Below are 15,862 nucleotides of genomic sequence, written 5' to 3' on the forward strand. Positions count from 1 at the left end.
ATATTGCTGCAGATGGTATATAGGGAAAATATTTTAGTGACAACTCTCCGTCCTAGCAAAAAACACTCATTCTTCACTGGTTCATCTGTTCTCTGTATCCAAGACAGTGGTTCTCTGCCTTTTCAGGCTCAAGGCACCCCTTGGAAAATGCCAGCTTTAGGTTTTCACTTATGCTTTTGACTGATGGGAAAGATAGAGAAAATGTTCTGCTGCAAAGAACTCAGACCACACAATGTTCCAGAATGTTTTTGGAACTTACAGATTTCTGTTTGAAATCTCTGGGTTTAGTTTGTGAATCATGTAGGTGTTTGCACACCTAACAGTGCTAATACTGACTAGCACCCCATGACACCCTTAGAAGCTCTCATTACACTGCAGGGTGCCACAGCACCCTAGCTGACAAGTTCTGATCTAAAAGCAATTTTAAGAACTTGGTCCTCTGTTCCAACAAACTGAATTCAGTCTGGACCTTTCCCCAAGTACTTACTAGTAAGCTAGTTTTTTGTTACTAGAACATTTACAGTGGACTAGAACATGGAGGAAGGCTGATCCCATGTAGTATTTTTGCAGGTGACCAGTTTGCATGCATTCTGTTCCCTTCAAATCTCTTGGTGAATTACTTGTGAGCACCGAAAATTAGAAGTATTTGTCCACTTTACTACTGACATACCAAGTACTGCTTTGTCAAGAAAACACAATGATATCATTTATATTAAAAGAAACTGATACGACAAAGGACGCCTGTCAAAGACAGAACAAAGAATGAGATTCTCAAAATTACATTTATTAACATTGTTTTATGTACATAGCATACTCTACTCACAGAACCAAAAAGAGACTGAGGTAACAAAATACCCTTTTTGAGTTAGATAACATACATGTTACATTTGGTCCTTCATACCTGAGAATTTGAAAACAGTTGTCATTGATGGATATTAGATGGAAAGGTCAAATTTACCTCTAAATTACAGAATGCAGTACGACCTCAGGAATCTGCACTCCAGCAAAGCATCAGCTCACATGTACACAAGAAGTGCATTAGTGGCTTTGCTCTCACTGAAGCATAGACCAGTCAACTAATGTCAGGTCCACTGCAGCTGGGACTCTCACCACAAGCCAATGGAGAGTTACCATGTAACCAGGATCCTTGCATTCATTAAGATCTTGATACCAGACAAGGCAGCTACCGTGCTTGGCATCTTCCCTAGTGCTGTTGCTATGGGAGAGGGGAAAAGGGCCTGAACATCTGAGTTCTTATGGCTACTGGCCTGAAAGTGCAATCAATAAGAAGGGGGCCATGGGCTGCAGAAGTGCTACTGCTACCAATTCTGCTTCCTGTCACATTCAGCACAGCCATAGCAGCAAATGAAAGATGGCAGCAGCTGCTGCTTTCTCACAAAGACAGGCCTACCTGCATGACATGGCCTCCGGTTCACAGCTAGAAGGAAGATAGGAGCCAACAACCCGGTCTATAGCTTCTCAGAAAATGGAAGCCAACTTCACCTTTCCTCACTGCCTGGAGTTTGAATCAAGTAACAGCAGTTGTTACTGTTCTAAAACTCTCCCCTCTCTAGACTAGCAGATGAGATTTTGTTCTCTCACACTCACAGCAGGGCTTCAGGGAGCTGGTGATAGCAGGACAGCAGGGAGCTTCATCTGGTTCCAGGCCTTATGGAAGTGCAAGGATTGAAATAGCACAAGCAGATGAGGGAGTGACACCAGCCATGCTGGTACTGGACATAGCCTCATGAATCTGTATGATGGCTCCTCCATTAGTAAATTTCTATAGCATAGTAAGATGTTCCAGATTAACTGCAATCATATATTAGCAAGAAGAGCTATATTATCATTATACATATGTATATATTCACACATACAGTACACATCCATGTACTCTAAATCTAACAGGGTTCTACAAGTAGCCTCCTTTTCTTTCTGTAGAATTTCTGTCATCAGAACCATGTTAACTGGTTAGTATTGAACAGATCAGGAAGATGGATACATTACCTAAGGTAAGCTGTAAAGTATTAAGGACAACATTCTTCCAAAAATAAAAAAAATAAAATAAAAAACAAAAAAAAAAATCACAGGTCAAGGGAGAGAATGCAATTGCTGTTTAGAACAGGTGTTGCCTTAATAGTACGTTTCTGTAAAGTCAAATCTATGGGGAAAGTGATTGATGCCCTAGCCAGATATTAAGGAGGAAGAAATGAAGGTAGGCCAGGTTGGGAACATACCAACTATTTGACTGAAAATGGATTTTGAAAAAGGGGTGTATGCATATGAAAACATACAAGCAGAAAAAAGCATCAATAGGAGCACTGCTAAAAATGATGTTTCCCTCTGTCCTAATTAGCTCAAAAGAATTAAAATTTACAAACTAAATACTCATATTAGAATAAAAACAAATTTAAAAAAAATTCAAAAACATAAATTAGGTTATGCAGCATTCCTTAGGGCCAACTCTGCAGTTACACCGAATTGCAAATAAAGGGCTTAATGAGTCCAGCTGATTAAACAGTTCATGATGCTTCTAGGTCAGGTTTTCAGATTTCATGAAAGAATTCTGTGCCAGTCTGGTCCCTTCACTTGCGGCAAGGCATTAGTCCTAGACTTCTGTATGTAGTGATGACAGTGGCAGAGAAGGGCAAATCAGAGGACTGTCACACGACATTACTACCTTATATCATTTGTGACCAGGTTTTGGAGCAATTTGAATCGCTTCTAAAAACCAGTACCTTGCTCTATAATGAAGAGATGTGGGGGCTCACAAAAATGGTCCAAAAATGTTGTGCAAGACAAACAATTTGCAAATTGGTTACACTGACTGGACTTTGTTTTAGTGAGAAAGGCATTGTTCTCATGTTCCAAGCGATTAAAACAACCATGCTTTTCCAGTTTTTGTTTGTTTTGAGCTAAATCCAGCTATCTACTTAAGTCAGGAATCTGGATATTTGCTGACTAACCCTTGCACAATCTAAAAACTTGTAGTAAGTACATGTTTAAGTTATACAGAGCTCTCACAGTGTTCAGCAGCTTTTAAAGCCTGCAGTGCAATTATCATTAATTAGAAAGCATTTAAGATTATATTTGAACATGAAGGGTTTAACATATATATACACACACAGGCGAGAAGATACAGGCTTGAGGCTGAAAACTGTGCTTAGGCACTACAGCATTTGTGAAACGTAAGATCACTTCAATAGTCAGACACCTGTCACACAGTGCCTGGTCATAAAAGGAAGCACTGACTCTGGTTCTCTCTTTAGTCTGAATTTCCTTACTCATGTGACAATAAGTCAAGCCCTCAGTATAAATCTAAAACCAGTTTCATTATTATAGTCTTACTTTTTAAACTTTCTTTGATATGAAAGAAGAAAAAAAAAGAGGGACAAGTGAGCCACTGAAGGGACCTAATTTCCCTTAGCCAACTGATCACAATATATTATTCAAGAGTAAAGATTTAGTGGCACATATTAATATTAATAAGGATTTCTGTATTGTGTATTAGCCTTAATATACATTCACAATGCCCACTGTTAAACACTATTACAGTGTAGTCTGTAATTGTGTACTGGCTACAATATGGCTGGGCAGAACACCTTCCCAAATTATTTTTCAGACAACAGATACTCTTTATACATAATATCTGCCTTTAAATTTTTTTTCCTGGTTAAAGAAAAGAAGATGCTTTAATGCAAGCTATGGATCAATGGCCTACAATTTGTTTAAAATATGTTGTAAGTTAGAGATGCAAGAAGGCATCTGAAATTAGTAAACTAAGTTTGTTCTGTACTTCTGTTTTAAGAAAACAATTGATCCTAAGTCAAGGTGTTATATACCAAGTTTCAGCTCAGAGCAAAATGTTGTATGTATAATAAACCCCTGAAAATAGGGGTCTTCAAAAGAATATGAATATAAATTCAGCTCTAGCAGCCCTACACACTGCTGTAGCATTGTTCCATTTTCTACAGAATTTACCACAGCAAGTCAAATCAAGAGATTTTACCCCATAAAAAGAATTACTGGCAAAAACAAGATAACAATTCTGATACATCAGACAAGTCATCCATACCAGAGATCTCATTTCACAATAGGATCTGCAGGTGAAGAACTAGACAGGTCTCCATCGCTTATTTTACTTGGTTCTTCTACAAAAAAAAAAAAAAAAAAAATCAATATAAACAATGAAACTAATGGCTGCATGCATCTTAATTTTTATCTAGACATAGTATAACAAGCTTGCACTATAGTATAAGTATAAAGATTATGTTCTCAGGTTACAGATCCAGACTGAGCTTGCAGTAAGCACCTTGACCTCACACAGACAGCTTCACTCATGTCATTAATTCATGTTAAGGGGATTGCTCAAACAACCAAAACTATGTACTCAAGTATCTTAAAGAGTTGGGGCCTAATATTTGAGGGAAACAGCAGTGGTATCATTTGACTTATAACATTTCAGTCTAGCATCAGCTCTCAAGTCTTGATCACTGCAGAATTCCTGTGGCATGTGACTGCCAAGTGTACCATGACCATGCATATTTACCTTGAAATGCCTTTCAAGAGAACATTCTGCATAAACAGAGCTGTTTAACTCTTAAGTTCCCATGCTGTTTGCTCTTTCTCTATTCATTAGTTCTGCTGGGCTTTCTCTGCAGTCAAGAGTTGCATCTTTTGGCATCTCTTAACTAGTGATGGTGGATACCACAAAAAGTAATGAATAGGGGGTTCAATAGATCACTAGATATATCTGGTTCAGTTCTCTCCCTCTAAAGCATCCGCTCCTGCTACTGAAAGGATATTGGGCTAAATGAACCACTGGTATAACCCAGTATGATATTCAACAGGGGCTTGTTTTATTTATTTATGATAAAATCTGATTTGAGCAACTCCACATCATAGGCCACGTCCACATGAGCATGGATGTTCATTTCCCCAGGAACAAGCAGCAGCGGCACATCCTGTGCCACTGCTATTTGTCCCATGGCAAGTTACCCTGGCAGAGGAGGGGAGGTTGGGGCCAACACTGTGCTGGCCCTAGCAGCCTTACCTGGGATCCTGGGGGCCTCCTGGGGCTGCAGCAGCAGAAATCTTGCCACTTGGCACCTGGCTGGCCAAGAGTGTGGCTCCAGCCAGCCAGGCTCTGGTTCTGGGTGGCACACACTGCACCCCACATGCACCCCTCCACCTTTTTTTTTGTGCAGGTTTTTTTTTACCCTGGGATCTCCGAGGGTCACCCCTCAACCCCATAAGCTGCAAGGTAAGTGTGGAGAACAGTGGAACATGTGGTATGTGGAGCCAAATGCATCTGTGATGCCACATACCGCACAGCTGCGCTCATCTGGTTGCAGCCATAAAGTTCAAACATGAGTTCAACCTGAAAAGATTAATTCCTTTTCTTACTAAAAATGTGCCTTAATAGCCTATTCCATTTCCTCTGGAAGAAATGGTAATTGATCAATTTGAGTGTGTCCCTGTAAATGTATAGCCTTCCTTAGATGCTTTTGAGAAGATTTTACTAGCTATTTTAATTCCACTGTATTCCTCTATGCAAGATTAGCCATAATGATTTTCCTAATCCTTTGAACACAGCTATATGTTTACCTCAGCCTCCTTGTGTGCATTTTCTGTAGTGTCATAAATTTTGTCTGCCTCCAGCTGTTCCTGGTGCTGCCCAAAACCTGAACCCACTGATCAGGCAGAGGACAGCTGTGTCATGGACCCAGGGGCTGTCCCATGTTGGATCCCTATGCTCAGCTGAGCACTGGGATCTGTCGTGGGTCAACCCTGACAAGCCACATTCAAATAAATGTGACAAAATGAACGAATGACAAAGATGTTACACATCATAGAAAGAACAGCCTTATGGCTTGCTTGCTATATCACAACCCCACAAATTGGATTTAACATGTGACAGGGTTACTCTTTATGGCATGAGTGGCACCTTAATTGCATCCTAAATGCAATGTGTGCCAGGGCCCCAAGAGTCAGTATACATTACAAACATATGAATGTTACTAGTATAACAGATTCAAGCATTTTTGCCTGCGTGTCACCAATTTGTTTGGAGTTAAAAATAGTTCTTCAACCAGACAGAGAACAGTACTTAACAGCATTCAGGCATTAACTCAAACTGAATACCTATTTGCCATTGCCTTCTATGTGGTAATGGCAAGAATAATGCAACCTTTATTCTATTAAGGAACACTGGCTTTTTGCCTAACAAATTAGTCTTGAAATTAACCTACTCCATCTGTCACCATTACAGTTTCGTAGTTTCTAGGGTCGGAAGGGACCTGAGCAGATCACTGAGTCCGACCCCCTGCCATGGCAGGAAAGAGTACTGGGGTCAAATGACCCCAGCAAGGTGTACATCTAGCCTCCTCTTAAAGACCCCGAGGGTAGGAGCCAGCACCACTACTCTTGGAAGCTGGTTGCAGTATGACAACAAGTTACACCAGCCAGCATCAACCATGGTGTCCAGATTAAATGTGAAAAACACAGGCAGTTCTACCTTGGGGGGGGAGGGGAAGCAACATTTTTTTTTGTTAGGCAATTATCTTTGAAAACTCATGGCAATCAGGGGAGCTTCTGGACAACTGGAAAAGGACAAATACAGTGCATATTTTTAAGAAAGGGAAGAAGGAAGATCAGGGAACTATAAACCAGTCAGCCTCCGTTCACTTCTCAGAAAAATCATTGAGCAGATCCTCAAAGAATCTATTTCTGAGACCTTGGAGGAGAAGGTGATTAGGAACAGTTACCATGGATTCACCAGGGGCAAGTCATACCTCCTGTCCAACCTGATTATTTTCTATGCTGACATAAATGGCTCTGTGGATGCTGGGAAAGCAGTGGGCCTGTTCTTACCAGTGGAACTGTGTCTGAGCAAGGAACATTCTTGAGCCCACAAGAAGAGGAACCTGTACGCATAAGAAAACATAGCACTCTGGGACTTTAGAAGAGTCAAATACTTACCTGAGCTCTGCTGTTCTGACAACATTATCTGGAGTGCTAAATCAGCAGACAATAGGAAAAATGTAGTGAAACGAGGAGAGGAAAGATGGCTCCCCATGTTAAGGGCTTTTAGCAATGCTTACACAGCATGACAAAAATGTCAAAAATCTTAAGAGACTCAAAATATTCACTAACCTTCTTTCTCTTTCTTTTCCTGGTTTTCTTCTGCTGCAGTTTTGTCTGCTCTGAAAAATATTCTTGCACTGCTTAATGAGAAATGAAGCAGTTCAAACTCCTGAGTAGAAACATTTAGACAAGAAAGAGATTGTTAGGGTAAGGGTTATTGTTTCACAAATTAATATCTATAATATCTGTGGGTAAGGTTTTCAGAGGCACCAAGGGCAGGACATCTTCAGGTCACTGAATCAAGCTATATACCTCCAGAATCCTCTGGACATTGCTGAGAGTACCTCACCTGAATTTTAGCCAGTAACTTAGATTTAAGTGCTCCAGATGTGTACTAAAAATTGCCACTGAGCCCCTTATACTGTATTGCTCAAAGCTGTTTCCCTTCACTCTTCCACTGTACTGTATTCCTTCCTCATGCTCTCCCTCTGGAATCAATAAAGCTATTCACTATAGGGATGAGGCAAGCCTTTTCAGCTCCCTTTTGCTCAACTGGCTAAGGGAGGCTATTTGTGAATGCTTCAGGCTAAGAGAAACACCCCAAAGTACCACAGTGGGTTAAACAACCCCAAGATCTACAGGGTCTGTGTACCCCAGGTGGCACAGAGTCCTAACAAAGACCCAGGCTCAGGTGATGGTGACAATTGCCCCAGCCTTGCGGGTGTGCTTCAGGAAGGGGGTTGACCAGATGTAGGCACCCCAGGAGCAACACTCAAAGCAGGGTTATGTTCGGGCACAGTAAGGCAGGTGGCTCAGCATTGTAGTGCCCCCTACTGTCCTGCCACACCAACTAGCTCATCTGCCCTACCAAAACCTTTATTTCACTCTAGGCAGCAACAAATTCTCTGTACAGACTACTGAGGGTGCTTCTACAGAATTAACGACCAACTAAACCAAAACAGGTAAATAGAATTCAACAGTAGTCACATTAACTAGAAGTATACTGTACCTGTAAATAAACATCTAGTCGCTTGTGAGTAAGGTTCATGGTCTGTAGTAGCTTCTCATCTTGATTCGTCGATTGGACATTCTGTTGCTTAGCTACTGCTCTTATCTCCTTCACATATTTCTCTCTGACTGACTGGAACCAGTGAAGCGAGTCAAACTCCTGGTACTGATTCAACAGCTTTAGAATGTAAGCCACACCTGCAATCATTAATGAGCCATTTACCACTGTCAAAGTCCAGACACAGGTACATATGCTACATAAATCTTTAAATAACCATTAAGACATTCTTGGAACTTTCAAGGTTGTATAGCCTACTTCAACAAGGTTAACAGTCAAATTACGATTAAGAACAAGCTTTGCTTTATAAAAATTTCACAACCACATGTGCCCTATTATGCACAGGTCATGTGCAGACACGCAAATCCCCACCCCCATCCCAAAGCTGGAAGGGTGGAAACAGACATCTCCTTTGTGCTGCTTTAAAATTTATGGTGGTGCAAAGGCCAAGCATACCCCTTGTTCCACCACAAATGCCCCAAATTTGTGGCTGTGACCTAGGTGGCATGTATTTGTGCCACTTTATTGTGGCAAGCATCTGTTAGGTTTATGGCAAGAGAGAATGGTAGGCCTGGCACAGCCCATGCTCTCCAGCTTCCCCAGGCAGGCAGCCATTCAGGAGCTTCAGGGGCATTCCTGTGGCACGCAGGATCGTGCCCCTGGAGCCCAGGGACTGCCTGCCTGGGTTACCCATCTGGATTCCCAGGCAGCTGTTGACAACTCTGATGCTGTCCCAGGACTAACACAGCCAATCTGCTGATTGATCCCAGCCCCAGGACTGCACTGCAGTATCAAACGCTCTGCAGTGCGGTCCCAAGGCTGGGACTGCCGATCAGTTGATTTGTGGTCTCAGCCCTGGGGTGGGCAAAATACAGCTCGTGGGCCAGATCCAGCCCACCAGGCCATTCTATCTATTCTATTAGAAAAGTAGTATTTATCTGCCTCTGGCTGCCTGTCAAGGATCACAGGAGGCAGTGGCAGTAGGACCCAGGGAGAGCCATCAGCAGGATTAAGCAGCCAGAGCAGTAAATCCAGCCCTGCCCCACCCCGTCCCTCTCACCTTGAGCCCCACCCAGGAAGCCTCTGCCTAACACGGGCTTCTGAAGGCTTCTGACTTGGAGCTGTTCCTGCCTCCCCATGCCGAGGGAGATGCAGATAAGGAAGGTGGGGAGAAGGGAGGCAGGGGAGAACGAGCAAAACTAGCGAACAGGTAAGCAATGGGGGCCAGGGCAACGCTGGGACTAGGGGGACAGTACACACATCCACAGGAGGCCTCAAATGCCTCTACACAAATGCTCATAGCATGGGAAACAAGCAGGAGGAACTCACCCTCCTGATGGCTGACACCAGCCCAGACATAGTGGGGATCACGGAAATGTGGTGGGACTCTACGCATGACTGGGCGGTGAATGTCAAGGGCTATAGGTTGTACAGGAGGGACAGGATAGGAAGGAGAGGTGGGGGCATGGCACTCTATATCAAGGAGGAATACACATCCTCATTAATTAGCAAGGAGTCAGAGGAGGGGCACTCTGAGGTGCTTTGGGTTAGAGTACAAGGCAGTCGAGGGGAGAGAGACTTAACGGTGGGGGTCTACTACAGACCTCCCAACCAGGGAGAAGAGCTTGACCAGGAATTCTTAGGTCAGCTCACAGAGGTAGTGAAGGCTAAAGATGTGGTAGTCATGGGGGACCTGAACTTCCCGGACATCTGCTGGGAGGAGCAGTCAGCCAGGTCTGACCGCTCACGTAAATTCTTAGACAGAGTGCAGGACCTCCATCTAACCCAGGAGGTGCACAGCCCCACCAGGGGAGACGCCTTGTTGGACCTAGTGCTGGCCATGGGTGATGACCTGGTGAGGGGGCTGCGGGTGCTCGACCACCTGGGTGACAGCGATCATCGCCTGCTGGAATTTACCATCCAGCGCAAGGTGGCAAAGGCATGCAGTAAGGCAGCAGCCCTAGACCTTCAGGAGGACAAACTTAAACAAGCTAAGGAGGATAGTTGGGGACGCGCTGAGGTCCCAGAGGGGTGGGGAGCCAGATGTCCAAGAACAGTGGTCGCTCCTTAAGGAGGCGATCCTCCAAGCCCAAAGGAAGATAATCCCAACAAGGATCAAAGGGAGCAGGAGAGCACACAAGCCTCCGTGGCTCACCAAAAGCATCCGGGAATGTCTCCTTGCTAAGAAGGAGGCATATACTCAATGGAAAGAAGGGGTCATCACCAGGGATGACTATTCTGCAGTCACTCGGGGATGTAGGGGGGCAGTTAGGAAGGCCAAGGCAGAGATGGAATTAGGACTAGCTTCTCAGATTAAGGACAATAAGAAGTCCTTTTTTAAATACATAGGGGGCAAAAAAAAGGTCCCAGGTAACATGGGGCCCTTGCAGGACACATTGGGAAATTTGGTCGTCATGCCAGATGACAAAGCTAACATGTTTAATGATTTCTTTGCCTCTATCTTCCTAAGTAGGGACCAGAACAGCCACCTCCCTGCTGAGCCCCACTTGGGCCCCAGGGGAGGCATACCTGGGCCAAAGGTTAGCGAGGAACTAGTTAGCGAGTTTCTGGAGGGGATGGACGTATTCAAGTCAGCCGGCCCGGACGATCTCCACCCTAGAGTTCTAAAGGAATTGGCTGAGGTCATTGCAGGACCCCTGGCACGGCTTTATGAGCACTTGCGTTGCTCTGGTGTGGTGCCGGAGGACTGAAAGAGGGCCAACGTGGTTCCCATCTTCAAAAAAGGGAGGAAGGAGGACCCAGGAAACTACAGGCCAGTTAGTCTTACCTCAATCCTAGGCAAGCTGTTTGAGAAAATTATGCTGGCACACATCCATGAGGGGCCAGCAGGGGACTGCATGCTTAGGGGCAACCAACATGGGTTCATCAGTGGCAGGTCCTGTCAGACCAACCTGGTGGCCTTCTACAATCAGATTACCAAATCATTAGATGCAGGGGTAGCAGTGGACATAGTCTTCCTGGACTTCCAGAAGGCATTCGACACTGTCTCTCACCCCATTCTCATTAAGAAACTGGGGGACTGTGGTGTCGACGCCCACACAGTCAAATGGGTCGCCAACTGGCTGGAGGGTGGCACCCAGAGGGTGGTAGTGGATGGGTCCTTCTCAACCTGGAAGGACGTGGGCAGTGGGTTTCCGCAGGGCTCGGTCCTCGGGCCCGCACTGTTCAACATCTTCATCAGTGATTTGGATGAGGGGGTAAAAAGCACCCTGTTCAAATTTGCTGATGACACTAAGATGTGGGGGGATGTGGGCACACTAGGAAGAAGCATCAGGCTACAATCAGACCTAGACAGGTTACAAGGGTGGGTGGATGAGAATACGATGGGATTCAACACAGACAAGTGCAAGGTGATGCACCTCAGGAGGAACAACCGACACCATACCTACAGGTTGGGGAACTCCCCTCTTGCCAGCACGGAGGCAGAAAAGGATCTTGGAGTCATCATTGACTCCAAGATGAACATGGGCCAGCAGTGCGGGGATGCAGTCAGGAAGGCCAACCGTACATTGTCATGCATCCACACACGCATCTCGAGCAGGTCCACTGAGGTGATCCTCCCTCTCTATGTGGCACTGGTCAGGCCGCAGCTGGAGCACTGTGTCCAGTTCTGGGCGCCGCACTTCAAGAGGGATGTGGACAGCACTGAGAGGGCCCAGAGGAGGGCCACTCGCATGATCGGGGACAGCAGGGCAGGCCCTATGAGGAGAGGCTATGGGACCTGAACCTGTTCAGCCTCCAAAAGAGAAGGCCGAGGGGGGATCTAGTGGCATGTTATAAACTAGTCAGGGGGGATCAGCAGGCATTGGGGGAGTCGCTATTCCCTCATGCACTGCCAGGTGTGACCAGGAATAACGGTCACAAGCTAGCAGAGGGCAGGTTTAGGCTAGATATCAGGAAGCGCTACTTCACGGTCAGGGCGGCTAGGGTCTGGAACCAACTTCCAAGAGAAGTGGTACTGGCTCTTCTCCTCTTAAACACCCCCAGGGTGTTAGATGAACATCTTGCTGGGGTCGTTTGACCCCAGTATTATTTCCTGCCATGGCAGGAGGTCAGACTAGATGATTTACTCAGGTCCCTTCCGACCCTAGAAACTAAGAAACCATGGGCTATTGCCCCAGTCCTCATGGCCAGGCAGGCTGGCTCCTGTGGTGAGGGTCCCAGTGCACTGGCACGGGGCCCGCAGTCCCACCTGGCTGTCACTGTGCTCTGTACACTGGCTAGCTGTCCCTTCCCCCTTCCTGCCGCCACCATTTCCCCACTCCCCACTCCGCCAGCCACTCAGCACCACGTGGTTCCCAGCTGCGGTGCTGGGACTGCAGGAGCAGCCCAGGGGACAGGGAAGCAGCAGGAGAAGGGCAGCAGTGGCAAACAGGGGACAAGTGGCAGCAAGTGGCAGCATGGGGCCAGTGCCAGTGCCCCAGAGCCAGGAGGACAGAGCCTGGGTTTGCAGGAGTGCTTTGAGGGCTCTACTTGCCTCAGGGGGGAGGGGAGTAGGCTGTGGGCAAACCCTCCCCCTCCACAAGGCACAACCCTCCCCCCACACACTCATAGCTCCCCACAAAACGCATACCTAGTCACCCCCTCACAAATCCCGCCCCCCCACACCCCTATACCCACCCCCCCAGCCACAATATACAAGAGTAAGACTTCATTTTAAGCTATTGTACTATCACTGCTATGTACACTATACAAACACACGTGAATCAGGACAAAAATACTTTCTGAAATTAAATTAATGTTATAGTAAGTGTTGGATTTTTAGAATGTAAGTTGGTATTTTTCTGGTTCAGAGATGGCAAAACCCCTTGCTGAAAGGAGTATTTCTGGGGGCAAGAGAAAGGACTTCTGATGGCAAAGGTCAGGAGTTGGGGGGTAGGACTTCTGGTTCCAAGATGGCGACCAGGGGGCAGGGCACCCGTCAGGGGCCAGGACTACCCATGCGGCCCTTGGTGGCTTGCCAAAACTTGGTAAGCAACCCTCCACCCGAAATACTTGCCCGCCCATGTCACAGCCCCAGGACTGCACTGCAGCCAGCTTTCCTCGCTTCCAGAGACATGCTTTGGAGATCCTCAGGGTAACATTCTCTAAGTAGGAAATAGGGGCAAAACATGGCTTCTCTCTTTGTACAGGGTTGTGCCCTTGGGAAGCTCTGTAAGCAGAGCAAGTGCAGCTCTGTAAGCAGGGAACACGTCACACATCATTCCACAGGACTGGCCCCCTGTCTTAGGCAGGACAATGGGCAATATGCATTTCACCCATTGAAGCAGATTAGCTGTGGCAGGACACATTCTACCTCAGCTGATCCGCTTGATTTGTCAATGTCTGTTTATACCCCAAGAGTTACTGAAACATGCAACATACAACAACACGCTTATGAAGACTCCATTCTGTTGTGCTTAAGCATTCTATGCACAGTAGCAGGACAGCCAGGAAAGAACTAAGTATACAGTGTTGAAACCAAAAAGCAACAATCTACACAGGTGAGATGTGTTAAAACAAGGACAACTCAGATTGCAAAGACTGGGCAAAGTTGAAATAAAATCTCAACTGTGTTAACTGACTGGAAGTTTAGACAGCGTGTTCAGACTCACCCATGGCAAACCCATCATCAGTGAAAGCTGCTCCACTTTTGTTCTTCTTATTCAGTTTCTCCTTGCAGCTGATAGAATGCTCTACAAAATTGAGAGTCTGAAACGAGAGACGAGCACCTGAACCAGACCATCACTGCAGAGTAAGATGAGCTAAATTAAAGGGTGGCAACATGCAATTTTGTCAATTACATTTTACAACTACACACCCAAAAATATTCCAAGTTTCTACTTTTCATGGAAATTCCATCCCTTTCCTAAGCTTTTAAGGAAGTGGGGTTTGGTCTGTAAAATACAAAATAAAAATGAAAGACATGTTTTTCATTAAGTCTGCTCAAGTTAGGCTCTTTCTATACTTTGTATAACATTTTAAAGTAATAATATCAATGGCCTGAGCAGAGACTGAGTGCTTAATGAAGCTTTAAACAAACAAACAAGAGAGACCTTTGTAAAATCTAGCACCTAAAATAAATACATAAATAAATTCAAGATGTCAAGAATTTTTTAGGAAGCTCAGTAAAGAAAGTATGACTGAATTGAGTTCACTTGGATGTCCTAAGTCATCTCATGTGCTTTTATTACTGTTTAGGAGGAGCCACTGTTTTATATCACTGCAGTAAAACCACACTGGAGGGGCAGGAGACTGGTGCACTTGCTGCAATTTGTGAGACCAAAGGCCAGTTCTCTTCAGCCACAAACAGACTATTCCAATACTAACCCCATACTGTGTGGTGTGTGTTAAGCTATTAAAGAAAACATATTTTAAGTGTACAGAAATATTTAATGGAACTCCCTGGAATAAGAAAAACACAGAAAAAAAGTGCAGAGGATGAAACAAATTCCTTCTACTCATTTGTCTTAATGTCAGTCTTTTTCTAGTTATTTCTGAGGTTCTCCTCATTTCTACCCCCATAATGCTATCTGTTTTCAGAAATTTCAATTTGTGGTTCAGTCACCTTCAATTAACATTCCATTTTAAAAGTTTATTAAAAATACTGGATGGTTATCAGGAATACTCTGGCCAGATTATAGAGTAGGATCTGGCCTCTATCCTGAACTGCATCCAAGTACTTTCACGTGAAGCCCTACTGAAGTCAATGAGGCTTGGTGGTGCAGGAATATAGCAAAGCAACTCCAAATAAAAGATCCAAACAGAAGAGGGTCTTAGTTTTTACATAATCTGAACTAGAATTAGAGGTTGAATATTTCCAAACTGCTGCTTTAAGGGAACTTTCAGAAAAGGGACACTAACATAAGGTCTTTGATTTTCCTCTCTCCATCTCTGACTAGCCCTGATGTCTCTTTTCTTTCTTACCTTTTACAATATCTCCAATTTAAGTAAATAAAGATATATTTAAAGTTATTTTTTCAGTTGGCCCAGTCCCCTCTGTTCAGTGTTGGGAACTGGTGCCTAAGTCAATATCAAGAAGCAGAGTCAATTAGAACACTTTTTTTTTTACAACCAAACTAGATACAGGGGCCAATTAGTTCTTCAGTTCATAGCTAAGAAAGAAATTAATAGAATCTGGAAACAAATAATCTACTGCACCTACATTACATTTGTAGTACGGAGCATCACACCACAATTTAATCTAATAACATTTTAAAAAATAGGCATCACTATAGGTGCTGGAACTACTGACCAGTGGGGGAACAATAATATAGAAGTTGCGCAAGTGCATGTTCTTTGGACTGCGGAATTCAGGAGCAAACACATCCACAAGCATTTTGAAGTACTCCGTGCCTTCTGCAAAATTACGTGTGAGATCACCAAGAACGGAATCTAACTGCCTGTAAAGAATGAGAAATGTGTTACCCGATCATTTCCTGTTAGCAACTTTTCTCTTCATTCATTACCAGTGAGAGAAGGCTTTTGACAAGAGCCCAATGTATTTGCACACAATGGATTTTCCATACATTTTTTACTATTTTCCAATTGAAACACAGCTCATTTCCTTTCATTCCATACACAAACAATCCAAGATGGCCAAAAATTGACTTCCTCACTAGTATCAGAATGGTGTCAGAGAATAGGATTTACCTCAGATGTCTCCACATGAATGCACAGAGCCTAGGAAACAAACAAGCAGGAAGAACT

At 44.5% G+C, this 15,862-nt stretch overlaps 1 protein-coding gene across 8 annotated transcripts in view; it reads right to left on the reverse strand.

The window, feature by feature from the left end:
• The window catches only part of WASHC4 (WASH complex subunit 4), a 64,316-nt gene that overhangs the window by 4,462 nt on the left and 43,992 nt on the right, over window positions 1–15,862 (reverse strand). For 2 of the 8 annotated variants that reach the window (XM_090043168.1, XM_090043173.1), the window contains 5 exons: window positions 15,408–15,555; window positions 13,768–13,864; window positions 8,096–8,292; window positions 7,156–7,255; window positions 769–4,151 (listed from right to left, as the gene is read on the reverse strand). In XM_090043168.1, the coding sequence (XP_089899294.1) occupies window positions 4,084–4,151; window positions 7,156–7,255; window positions 8,096–8,292; window positions 13,768–13,864; window positions 15,408–15,555 (610 nt within the window). In that variant the 3' untranslated portion in view covers window positions 769–4,083. Of the gene's footprint in view, window positions 1–768; window positions 4,152–7,155; window positions 7,256–8,095; window positions 8,293–13,767; window positions 13,901–13,956; window positions 14,050–15,407; window positions 15,556–15,862 lie in introns of those variants that run through there. The other 6 variants (XM_090043170.1, XM_090043169.1, XM_090043172.1 and 3 more) reach the window with 6 other exon arrangements.

This window comes from Crocodylus siamensis, chromosome 4 (genome assembly GCF_052110815.1).
Source record: "Crocodylus siamensis isolate JL-2025a chromosome 4, ASM5211081v1, whole genome shotgun sequence".
NCBI lineage: Eukaryota > Metazoa > Chordata > Crocodylia > Crocodylidae > Crocodylus > Crocodylus siamensis.